This window comes from Hemibagrus wyckioides, linkage group LG07 (genome assembly GCF_019097595.1).
Source record: "Hemibagrus wyckioides isolate EC202008001 linkage group LG07, SWU_Hwy_1.0, whole genome shotgun sequence".
NCBI lineage: Eukaryota > Metazoa > Chordata > Actinopteri > Siluriformes > Bagridae > Hemibagrus > Hemibagrus wyckioides.
In genome coordinates this window covers 34,824,930-34,838,168 of record NC_080716.1, presented here as the reverse complement: position 1 = coordinate 34,838,168, position 13,239 = coordinate 34,824,930, and the positions used below count along the sequence as shown (strand labels likewise).

Here is a 13,239-nt window from a genome sequence, read left to right as displayed (position 1 = left end):
AGTAGTTGTTGTTTATCCTGTTTGCCCGACACCGGTACTCTGTTTCTCCTGCATTATCCACTGTCACTTTAAGTGTGTTCTCTTGTTCACTGTTCAGATTCTGTAACAGCTGATTATTTCTGTACCAGTGAAACTCCCATCCAGTCTCCTGCTGCAGCTCACAGCTCAGAGTGACGGTGTCTCCAGTGTAGACGGAGCTCTGAGGATTCACTCCCACAGTCAGTTTGGGTTTTGCTGTTGATCCCAAATGAAAAATTATTTGTACAGAAAATAAACATCTATCAAAATAATTTGTACAAATTTCCAGGAGTTTCCAGCTGAAATAAAAAATTAAAATTATGATTACAATGTAATCAAAGTAGAGGAAAATCATGACATACCTTTCACTGTAATCTTGACAGGATCACTGAACTCTGTGAAGTAGTAGTAGCTGTTGTTTATCCTGTTTGCCCGACACCGGTACTCTGTTTCTCCTGCATTATCGACTGTCACTTTAAGTGTGTTTGCTTGTTCTCTGTTCAGATTCTGTAACTGATTATTTCTGTACCAGTGAAACTCCCATCCAGTCTCCTGCTGCAGCTCACAGCTCAGAGTGACGGTGTCTCCAGTGTAGACGGAGCTCTGAGGATTCACTCTCACAGTCAGTTTGGGTTTTGCTGTTGGTATGAAATGAAAATTTATTTGGACAGAAAATAAAATATTTATTTTTTAATTAAATTTCCAAGAGTTTCCAGCTGAAATGAAAAATTATAATTATGATTACAGCATAGGGCAGGTTTTGTACAATTTCATGTTTTTTTTTTTTTTTCAGTTCATTTATTCACAGAGAAAAATAAACTATAAAAAATGTGACACAAAAACAAAGCAAAAACAAACACTAGATCAGGGATGTGGAAGAATAAACACACATGGATAATATCAGTATTTTCTGTCCCCATAACACCCAATTATGGAATTGTAGATATGTGTTATATAAGAGCAAATATTTATTTTACCAAAGTAAATGCACCTTTTAGATAAAACTGGAAATATCTTATCAATCTATTTGTTCACAATTTAAATAATGGGATCTGTAAGACAGTGTTATGAAAACAATCCCACAATCTAGTTCAAATGCCATACAATTTACATCATAGTAATGTTCCTCCTCATATTCCAGAGCTTCTGGTGAATGAACATGATCTCACTAGCTCAAATTTTCACAATACCATAATTAGGCCTATGTATATATCCTTTTTGAAACATTTATTCTGATATAGATTTGCCTGTACACTTTGAAAAGATTCACATTACTGGTTATTTCCTAAATTTAGAAATCTCTATGCTTTTGCAAAAAAAAAAGTGATTGTTGGCATTATTGTAAAAGATGACATAGCAATCAGTGTAATTATTCTTCTTTTACATTTTTTTTGGGTTGTTGTTTTTTGTTTTTTTTTCTTAGATTTCTTTAGATTTTTTTAATTTCACAACAAAATACAGTACATTGCAGACAAACAAAACAACAAATAGAAGAACAAATGATGAGAAGACAGGACTTGAGTTACCAGTGTACAGTGTGTGTGTTTGTTTGCATAAGCACACCGTGGTAATGAGTGGAGGGGTTGTTTCTGGAAAAGAGAAAGGAGGTAGCAAAGAGGGAGGACACAGAAAGAGAAAAAAACAATAATAATAATAATAATAATAATAATAATAATAATAATAATAATAAAAGGAAGGAGAGCAAGAGGGACAAAAGAATACAGGAAGAAGGGGGAAAAAAAGAAAAAAAATTAAATAAATAAATAAAGGACGTAAATATATAACTCAAATTTAGCCTGCCCTCACCTTATAATTTTTTTTTTCTTGGTGTTTATTCAAGGGGGCTCCAGGGTGGTCCAGCTAGGTATAGGTTACCTTTTTTCATTTCTTTGGTTGAGCCTGACCAACATTCTCCCACTCTGAGTCGCTCTCAACCCCTACAGGTGAGGGCTGGCCCATCACTTGTTACCCTCCTAAACCACTCCCCAACCCTAAGGAGGGAGCTTGTTTATTTGGGCAACACTGTCGAGAAATGCAGTTGTGGCCAACACTGAAACCCCTCCTGTTCCAATAATAAATTAAATAAACAAACGAACAAAAAACCCTTTTGTTTAGATGATAGTGACAGGTGATACTAATGGTAGATAAGTACAAATAATTAAATAAATTAATAAATAAATATATTAGTTTGTTTTTAGGAATTTGCAGGGATGTGTGTGGGGATGTATGTGGCTTTTGTATGGTATGTAGCAGTTATTTTTTCTATAGTTATGTGTTCTGTAAGAAGATTAATCTAGTGACTGATATGTAATAAGTTTTTAGTTTTCCAGTTAAGAAGAACGATTTTCTTTAGTGGGTTTCTGTATTTAACTGGGAGATAGTCACCTTCTGAGATGTTTCCGAGCAAACAGAGAGATGGGGATGTGGGGATTCTGCAGCTCAGGATGGTGGAGAGTTTCTCTGTTACCTCTACCCAGAGGGAGTGAACTGGTTTACATGCCCAAGTGGAGTGGAAGTAATTGTCTATGGTACCTGAGGTGCACTGTGAACAGGTGTCTGTGTCGGTTAAACCCATTTTAAACATTTTACTTTGGGTGACATGGATTCTGTGGATAGTCTTGTATTGTATGAGTTGTAAATTTGTGTTGCTGGTCATAGAGAATATATTGTTAGAGATTTCTGTCCAAAAGTCGGAGTTGGGGGAGAAAGTAAGATCTTTTTCCCATTTTGCCATTGGGATTGTTGTCATAGTGCCTTTACTGGATGTTATTTTATAGAGTTTAGATAGTAGTTTCTATGAGCTTGTGATGTTCATAATCTCATCAGTTAATTTGGAAGGCTGTAGTGGGATATTAGTTATATTAATTTTCTATTTAATTATGGATTTGAGTTGTTGGTATTGGAGGAACTGTTCTCCCCCAACTCCATACTTCTCCATTAGTGTCTTAAATGATAGAAATTGGTTATTCTCAGATAGGTGGTGAAGGTGGGTGATTCCTTTATGGTGCCATGTTGGAAAGTAGACTGGGGTATTGTGTAGTTGAAAGTCAGGATTGTGCCAGACGGGGGTGTCTCTACATAGTGTTAATGTTAATTTGGTAATCTTGTGAGCTTTCCACCATGCTGTCAGAGTTGATGAAATATTCATAGTTAATTGTTTTTATTTATTACAGCATGAAAGTGAGATCAGCGACTGAAATACATTTACATTGATTTTGTTCTAGGTCTATCCATGAGTTGTTGAAATTATCCTTTTGAATCCATCTGACTAAGTATTGTAGTTGTGTTGCTAGAAAGTAGTGTTGAAAATTTGGTGCTTCAAGGCCACCTTGTGATTTTTTCTGTTGTAATGTAGATGGAGAAATTTTAGGTTTCTTGTTTTTCCAGTAAAAAAGAGATGTTAGTGAGTCAGGTGGTTTAAACCAATTTTTCGTGGGAGTTGTGGGAATCATTGAAAACAGGTAGTTTATTTGTGCTGAAATCTTCATTTTAACTGTGGCGACTCATCCAATGAGTGAAAGTGGAAGGTTGGTCCAACGTCTGAGATCATCTTCTGTCTTTTTTAACAGAGGAGTGTAGTTGAGATTAAAAAGCTCTGACAGCCTGGGGGAAATATTAATACCTAAATATTTTAATGTTGCCTATATGAAATGGGAGGGGGGATTCCTGAGCTGCAGAATCCCAAACCTGCTCAGATAGTGGGAGTGTAGTTGATTTAATCCAGTTTATAGTGTAGTTTGATATTTTGGAAAATGAGTTAATAATGTTAAATGTTTCCTTTAGTGAATTGTAGGGGTCCTGTAAAAGTATGCATGAAGATTTATTTTATGTTGTTAATTTGTATCCTGAATTCCTTTAATTTTGATGTTTTGCTGTATGGCTGCTGCTAGTGGTTCTATAAAGATGACAAATAAGGATGGGGAGAATGGGCATCCTTGTCTGGTTCCCAGATGAAGTGTGAAACTCTGTGAGGTGACCCCATTTGTGATTATTGTGACCCTTGGTGAAGTGCATGTCATGGACTGCGGGACAGTTCCCTGCCTGAACACCAGAGGGCGGTCTGACAGGGTTTCTTTATGTTCCATGTGTTTTTCTTTATGTTGTGTTTGCACGTGTGCTTGCCCCACCCGATCCTTGCCCCCTAGTCTGCAGACATTGTCTGAGGGGTTCCTGTTTTTGATGAATCCTGTTTGGTCTGGGTGGATTAACCACCGGGTCCAGGTGATTTGTTATTGGGCATTTTATTTAGTGCTTTATGGAGTTCATGTTCTTGGGATAGTGTTGGCAGTTTAAGGTTGTTTAGAAAGAGGTCTATATCTGACTGAATAACACTGTGATCAGAGGAGTATAGGTCACTGTAGAAGTTTTGAAATACAGCATTAATATCCTGTGAATTGTGGAACATTTCACATGTAGAGTTTATTATGGATGGAATAATTGCTTTATTTTTTATGTTGTAGTTGATTTGCTATATACACTATATTGCCAAAAGTATTCGCTCACCTGCCTTGACTCGCATATGAACTTAAGTGACATCCCATTCTTAATCCATAGGGTTCAATATGACGTTGGTCCACCCTTTGCAGCTATAACAGCTTCAGCTCTTCTGGGAAGGCTGTCCACAAGGTTTAGGAGTGTGTTTATGGGAATTTTTGACCATTCTTCCAGAAGCGCATTTGTGAGGTCACACACTGATGTTGGACGAGAAGGCCTGGCTCTCAGTCTCCGCTCTAATTCATCCCAAAGGTGTTCTATCGGGTTGAGGTCAGGACTCTGTGCAGGCCAGTCAAGTTCCTCCACACCAGACTCTGTCATCCATGTCTTTATGGACCTTGCTTTGGTCACTGGTGCACAGTCATGTTGGAAGAGGAAGGGGCCAGCTCCAAACTGTTCCCACAAAGTTGGGAGCATGGAATTGTCCAAAATGTCTTGGTATGCTGAAGCATTCAGAGTTCCTTTCACTGGAACTAAGGGGCCAAGCCCAGCTCCTGAAAAACAACCCCACACCATAATCCCCCGCCACCAAACTTTACACTTGGCACAATGCAGTCAGACAAGTACCGTTCTCCTGGCAACCGCCAAACCCAGACTCGTCCATCAGATTGCCAGATGGAGAAGCGCGATTCGTCACTCCAGAGAACACGTCTCCACTGCTCTAGAGTCCAGTGGCGGCGTGCTTTACACCACTGCATCTGACGCTTTGTATTGGACTTGGTGATGTATGGCTTGGATGCAGCTGCTCGGCCATGGAAACCCGTTCCATGAAGCTCTCTGCGCACTGTTCTGGAGCTAATCTGAAGGCCACATGAAGTTTGGAGGTCTGTAGCGATTGACTCTGCAGAAAGTTGGCGACCTCTTCGCACTATGCGCCTCAGCATCTGCTGACCCTGCTCTGTCAGTTTACGTGGCCTACCACTTCGTGGCTGAGTTGCTGTTGTTCCCAAACACTTCCACGTTCTTATAATACAGCTGACAGTTGACTGTGTCCAATATTTAGGAGCGAGGAAATTTCACGACTGGATTTGTTGCACAGGTGGCATCCTATCACAGTTCCACGCTGGAATTCACTGAGCTCCTGAGATCGACCAATTCTTTCACAAATGTTTGTAAAAACAGTCTGCATGCCTAGGTGCTTGATTTTATACACCTGTGGCCATGGAAGTGATTGGAACACCTGATTCTGATTATTTGGATGGGTGAGCAAATACTTTTGGCAATATAGTGTATTTACCTGTTCTGTTGCTATACTGGAACTGTTCATATTTAAGTTGTTGAATGATCATTTGGGTTTTTCTGTGTATAATACTCTCAAATTGCATTTTATAAAAGTTTATTTATTGTGCAGGGTTTAATATGAGTGTGGATGTTTAGTGTGAGGGATATAGGGGCATGGTCACTGTTTATGATTAATGATGAATTATGGTCAGTTACATGTTGGGTGAATGAGTTGCTAATGAGGAAAAGATCAATTTGGGAAAAAGTCTGATGGAGTGGGGAACAGTAAGTGTATTCTCTAGACGTGGGGTTATTTATTCTCCAACTGTCATTGAGTCCATGGTGATACATATATCGTTTTATTATTTCAGAAGAGTGCCAATTTCTTGTGTTATCAGAGGAACCTGAGTGGTCGATTTTGGGGTTTATAACAGTGTTGAAGTCACGAGCATTGAAGATGTTTGTTGAGTCACATAATAGAGAAAATAGGTTATGAATAACAGATGGATGTTCATTGTTTGGGCCATATATGTTAACAGGTGTAAGCACTGTGTTATTAATTGATGCATTAATGATAATACAGTGGTACCTCGGTTTTCGACCTTAATTCGCTCCTAAAGTCTGGTCGAATACCGATTTGGACATTGATGCCTGATTTACCATTTTCCAGAGACATGGCTACTGAAACTATACCACAACATATAGCATGAGGTTCCAAACACTCACAGATGATGCTTTCAGAACAGATGATTACAGATGCATGGGCATCACTAGGCCATTTTTAGGGGGGCTTTAACATTTCTACTCAGACTGCCGAAAAATTCTGCGATTCTCCATAAACTGTACACAAATTTATGAGTTTTATACATGTACTGAAGCCAAGGGAATAGTGGGAAAGAAGGAGAGAAGCAGGAGGAATGTAGCGAATAAGGAAAACAAGGGCTTAAAAACATTGGTTGATGTGTGTGTGTGTGTGTGTGTGTGTGTGTGTGTGTGCTGTAGTTGAAACACATAACACAGTGTAAAAAGAAAAACGTGGTGTACGGGGACTAGAACAATAACACATAGAAACAAACAAATACACATGTATACAAATACGGTTTAACAAAACGAGGGAGACATTAATGCAGAAAATGGTTGTACGGTGTGTTGTGCAGAACAGATTTCTGAAAATGAAATAAACTTCTATGTTTTTCAAAGGAATTATGTAAATACTTTTCATCTTTGAAATTAATGCAGAAGAGGAATCCCTTGATTCTTTGTAACCTGGTGGAGGAGATTAACCAGGTATTAGCTATGTGTTCTTTTTGTTTTTGTCATTAATTAATTAATTTTGCCATTAAAACTTTACATTATTTATTTATTTATTTATTTATTTATTTATTTATTTATTTATTCATTCATTTATTCATTCATTCATTCATTCATATATATTATTTTACATTTTGTAAGTATGATTCTTAATGTGGTCACTTCATGTGGGATGTGGTCATTAGTGGTTAAGGTGTTGGACTACTGATTGGACTGCTACAGCTGGACCCAGGGGCGTTTCTAGGATTTGAAAACATGAGGGGCGGAGCCTGAAACATCAGGGGCTAATTAGGGAGAGGGGCTAAGCAAGAATAACACGTTTTGTAAGAGAATTTTTATGTAATATTGTTTAATAATGAACACAAACAGTATGCAACTTTAGAAAATTTCATTCAATCTTTTTTCTGACTCCTCCCATCATTTCAGAGACTTTCTACTAAAAATGGAGTTCATTAAATTCATTACATTTTCTCTCTCACAGGTATACCATGCAATATTATCTCTGTTACAGCTTGTGTGTGGAGCAGTGTCATGCAGATCCGTTATTATTATTATTATTTTACAATAATCTATATTATACTGCACCTCATTTCATTCCTCATTTATGCTGCACTACTGTATGGATTATTCTTTGTTTATTTATTTTTAACAGCCTCTCTTCTCTTCTCTTCTCTTCTCTTCTCTTCTCTTCTCTTCTCTTCTCTTCTCTTCTCTTCTCTTCTCTTCTCTTCTCTTCTCTTCTCTTCTCTTCTCTTCTCTTATTGTTCTCTCATCTCTCATTCTCTCATCTGTCTTGCTGCTTGTATCTTGTCTACTTCATGTTCTTGGTGACTTTTCTATCCTATTTCTTTGAGGGTGGAATCATCAGAGAGTATCTCCGAGACTGGACTTGAGTAAAACGGTCAGTTATAATACTAGTATTTCTAGTGCTGAGAATTCCTTTATTAATAGACAGAACAGCTGAATGATGGAGTCTGTTCTGGTCCATTGTTCCCCTAAGTCATGTCTGTATTTTAACTTAAATACTGCATTAGTTGAATAATAGAAAGTCATGATGTTCAGACTGTAATGTCTTAGTGCTTTAACAGTTTAGATTTTATTTAGATCTATCTTTAGGATGATTTAATTTAAGGCTTTTCTACATATTGGGTATGGAATAATATTCTAAAGGGTCCTATATGTCAGGGGTTTTCAGAATCAGAGACAGTGGACCTCCTTTTTAACACAAAATACATTTATTAGCCGACTTTTATAAACTGTGTTAACATTAAAAATTAAAAGTTTGAATTTTATCTGAATAATAAGATTGTTGTGATTTCTGACAGATTTTGTTTTGTTGCTGTTGTGCTCAAGGGCTGTAACGTGTATTAGTCACGTGGTGTGCGAGTGTGTGTATAGGTGTGTATGTTAGTCACGTGGTGTGTGAGTGTGTGTGTATAGGTGTGTATGTTAGTCACGTGGTGTGTGAGTGTGTGTATAGGTGTGTATGTTAGTCACGTGGTGTGTGAGTGTGTGTGTATAGGTGTGTATGTTAGTTACGTGGTGTGTGAGTGTGTATAGGTGTGTATGTTAGTCACGTGGTGTGTGAGTGTGTGTATAGGTGTGTATTTTAGTCACGTGGTGTGTGAGTGTGTGTATAGGTGTGTATGTTAGTCACGTGGTGTGTGAGTGTGTATAGGTGTGTATGTTAGTCACGTGGTGTGTGAGTGTGTGTATAGGTGTGTATGTTAGTCACGTGGTGTGTGAGTGTGTGTATAGGTGTGTATGTTAGTCACGTGGTGTGTGAGTGTGTGTATAGGTGTGTATGTTAGTCACGTGGTGTGTGAGTGTGTATAGGTGTGTATGTTAGTCACGTGGTGTGTGAGTGTGTGTATAGGTGTGTATGTTAGTCACGTGGTGTGTGAGTGTGTATAGGTGTGTATGTTAGTCACGTGGTGTGTGAGTGTGTGTATAGGTGTGTATGTTAGTCACGTGGTGTGTGAGTGTGTGTGTATAGGTGTGTATGTTAGTTATGTGGTGTGTGAGTGTGTATAGGTGTGTATGTTAGTCACGTGGTGTGTGAGTGTGTGTATAGGTGTGTATTTTAGTCACGTGGTGTGTGAGTGTGTGTATAGGTGTGTATGTTAGTCACGTGGTGTGTGAGTGTGTATAGGTGTGTATGTTAGTCACGTGGTGTGTGACTGTGTGTATAGGTGTGTATGTTAGTTACGTGGTGTGTGAGTGTGTGTATAGGTGTGTATGTTAGTCACGTGGTGTGTGAGTGTGTGTATAGGTGTGTATTTTAGTCACGTGGTGTGTGAGTGTGTGTATAGGTGTGTATGTTAGTCACGTGGTGTGTGAGTGTGTGTGTATAGGTGTGTATGTTAGTCACGTGGTGTGTGAGTGTGTGTATAGGTGTGTATGTTAGTCACGTGGTGTGTGAGTGTGTGTATAGGTGTGTATTTTAGTCACGTGGTGTGTGAGTGTGTGTATAGGTGTGTATGTTAGTCACGTGGTGTGTGACTGTGTGTATAGGTGTGTATGTTAGTCACGTGGTGTGTGAGTGTGTGTATAGGTGTGTATGTTAGTCACGTGGTGTGTGAGTGTGTGTATAGGTGTGTATGTTAGTCACGTGGTGTGTGAGTGTGTATAGGTGTGTATGTTAGTCACGTGGTGTGTGAGTGTGTATAGGTGTGTATGTTAGTCACGTGGTGTGTGACTGTGTGTATAGGTGTGTATGTTAGTCACGTGGTGTGTGAGTGTGTGTATAGGTGTGTATGTTAGTCACGTGGTGTGTGAGTGTGTATAGGTGTGTATGTTAGTCACGTGGTGTGTGAGTGTGTATAGGTGTGTATGTTAGTCACGTGGTGTGTGAGTGTGTGTATAGGTGTGTATGTTAGTCACGTGGTGTGTGAGTGTGTGTATAGGTGTGTATGTTAGTCACGTGGTGTGTGAGTGTGTGTATAGGTGTGTATGTTAGTCACGTGGTGTGTGAGTGTGTATAGGTGTGTATGTTAGTCACGTGGTGTGTGAGTGTGTGTATAGGTGTGTATGTTAGTCACGTGGTGTGTGAGTGTGTATAGGTGTGTATGTTAGTCACTTGGTGTGTGAGTGTGTATAGGTGTGTATGTTAGTCATGTGGTGTGTGAGTGTGTGAGTATAGGTGTGTATGTTAGTCACGTGGTGTGTGAGTGTGTATAGGTGTGTATGTTAGTCACGTGGTGTGTGAGTGTGTGAGTATAGGTGTGTATGTTAGTCACGTGGTGTGTGAGTGTGTATAGGTGTGTATGTTAGTCACGTGGTGTGTGAGTGTGTATAGGTGTGTATGTTAGTCACGTGGTGTGTGACTGTGTGTATAGGTGTGTATGTTAGTCACGTGGTGTGTGAGTGTGTGTATAGGTGTGTATGTTAGTCACGTGGTGTGTGAGTGTGTGTATAGGTGTGTATGTTAGTCACGTGGTGTGTGAGTGTGTATAGGTGTGTATGTTAGTCACGTGGTGTGTGAGTGTGTATAGGTGTGTATGTTAGTCACGTGGTGTGTGAGTGTGTGTATAGGTGTGTATGTTAGTCACGTGGTGTGTGAGTGTGTGTATAGGTGTGTATGTTAGTCACGTGGTGTGTGAGTGTGTGTATAGGTGTGTATGTTAGTCACGTGGTGTGTGAGTGTGTATAGGTGTGTATGTTAGTCACGTGGTGTGTGAGTGTGTGTATAGGTGTGTATGTTAGTCACGTGGTGTGTGAGTGTGTATAGGTGTGTATGTTAGTCACTTGGTGTGTGAGTGTGTATAGGTGTGTATGTTAGTCACGTGGTGTGTGAGTGTGTGAGTATAGGTGTGTATGTTAGTCACGTGGTGTGTGAGTGTGTATAGGTGTGTATGTTAGTCACGTGGTGTGTGAGTGTGTGTATAGGTGTGTATGTTAGTCACGTGGTGTGTGAGTGTGTATAGGTGTGTATGTTAGTCACGTGGTGTGTTAGTGTGTGTATAGTTGTGTATGTTAGTCACGTGGTGTGTGAGTGTGTATAGGTGTGTATGTTAGTCACGTGGTGTGTGAGTGTGTGTGTATAGGTGTGTATGTTAGTCATATGGTGTGTGAGTGTGTGTATAGGTGTGTATGTTAGTCACGTGGTGTGTGAGTGTGTGTATAGGTGTGTATGTTAGTCACGTGGTGTGTGATTGTGTATAGGTGTGTATGTTAGTAACGTGGTGTGTGAGTGTGTGTATAGGTGTGTATGTTAGTCACGTGGTGTGTGAGTGTGTGTATAGGTGTGTATGTTAGTCACGTGGTGTGTCAGTGTGTGTGTATAGGTGTGTATGTTAGTCATGTGCTGTGTGAGTGTGTGTATAGGTGTGTATGTTAGTCACGTGGTGTGTGAGTGTGTGTATAGGTGTGTATGTTAGTCACGTGGTGTGTCAGTGTGTGTGTATAGGTGTGTATGTTAGTCATGTGCTGTGTGAGTGTGTGTATAGGTGTGTATGTTAGTCACGTGGTGTGTGAGTGTGTGTATAGGTGTGTATGTTAGTCACGTGGTGTGTGAGTGTGTGTATAGGTGTGTATGTTAGTCACGTGGTGTGTGAGTGTGTATAGGTGTGTATGTTAGTCACGTGGTGTGTGAGTGTGTATAGGTGTGTATGTTAGTCACGTGGTGTGTGAGTGTGTATAGGTGTGTATGTTAGTCACGTGGTGTGTGAGTGTGTATAGGTGTGTATGTTAGTCACGTGGTGTGTGAGTGTGTATAGGTGTGTATGTTAGTCACGTGGTGTGTGAGTGTGTATAGGTGTGTATGTTAGTTACATGGTGTGTGAGTGTGTATAGGTGTGTATGTTAGTCACGTGGTGTGTGAGTGTGTGTATAGGTGTGTATGTTAGTCACGTGGTGTGTGAGTGTGTATAGGTGTGTATGTTAGTCACGTGGTGTGTTAGTGTGTGTATAGTTGTGTATGTTAGTCACGTGGTGTGTGAGTGTGTATAGGTGTGTATGTTAGTCACGTGGTGTGTGAGTGTGTGTGTATAGGTGTGTATGTTAGTCATGTGGTGTGTGAGTGTGTGTATAGGTGTGTATGTTAGTCACGTGGTGTGTGAGTGTGTGTATAGGTGTGTATGTTAGTCACGTGGTGTGTGATTGTGTATAGGTGTGTATGTTAGTAACGTGGTGTGTGAGTGTGTGTATAGGTGTGTATGTTAGTCACGTGGTGTGTCAGTGTGTGTGTATAGGTGTGTATGTTAGTCATGTGCTGTGTGAGTGTGTGTATAGGTGTGTATGTTAGTCACGTGGTGTGTGAGTGTGTGTATAGGTGTGTATGTTAGTCACGTGGTGTGTGAGTGTGTGTATAGGTGTGTATGTTAGTCACGTGGTGTGTGAGTGTGTATAGGTGTGTATGTTAGTCACGTGGTGTGTGAGTGTGTATAGGTGTGTATGTTAGTCACGTGGTGTGTGAGTGTGTATAGGTGTGTATGTTAGTCACGTGGTGTGTGAGTGTGTATAGGTGTGTATGTTAGTCACGTGGTGTGTGAGTGTGTATAGGTGTGTATGTTAGTCACGTGGTGTGTGAGTGTGTATAGGTGTGTATGTTAGTCACGTGGTGTGTGAGTGTGTGTATAGGTGTGTATGTTAGTCACGTGGTGTGTGAGTGTGTATAGGTGTGTATGTTAGTCACGTGGTGTGTGAGTGTGTATAGGTGTGTATGTTAGTCACGTGGTGTGTGAGTGTGTGTATAGGTGTGTATGTTAGTCACGTGGTGTGTGAGTGTGTATAGGTGTGTATGTTAGTCACGTGGTGTGTGAGTGTGTGTATAGGTGTGTATGTTAGTTACATGGTGTGTGAGTGTGTGTATAGGTGTGTATGTTAGTCACGTGGTGTGTGAGTGTGTGTATAGGTGTGTATGTTAGTCACGTGGTGTGTGAGTGTGTGTATAGGTGTGTATGTTAGTCACGTGGTGTGTGAGTGTGTGTATAGGTGTGTATGTTAGTCACGTGGTGTGTGAGTGTGTGTATAGGTGTGTATGTTAGTCACGTGGTGTGTGAGTGTGTATAGGTGTGTATGTTAGTCACGTGGTGTGTGAGTGTGTGTATAGGTGTGTATGTTAGTCACGTGGTGTGTGAGTGTGTGTATAGGTGTGTATGTTAGTCACGTGGTGTGTGAGTGTGTGTATAGGTGTGTATGTTAGTCACGTGGTGTGTGAGTGTGTGTATAGGTGTGTTCGACTTAAAGCGGCGC

General features: G+C 40.1%; 1 protein-coding gene across 1 annotated transcript in view; it reads right to left on the bottom strand.

Moving 5' to 3' along the window:
* Positions 1-369: 369 nt before the first annotated feature.
* The window catches only part of LOC131356326 (neural cell adhesion molecule 1-A-like), a 15,370-nt gene continuing 2,500 nt past the window's right edge, over positions 370-13,239 (bottom strand). Inside the window, exon 4 of the mRNA XM_058395231.1 lies at positions 370-656. Coding sequence (XP_058251214.1) covers positions 370-656 — 287 coding nt within the window. The remainder of the gene's footprint in view (positions 657-13,239) is intronic.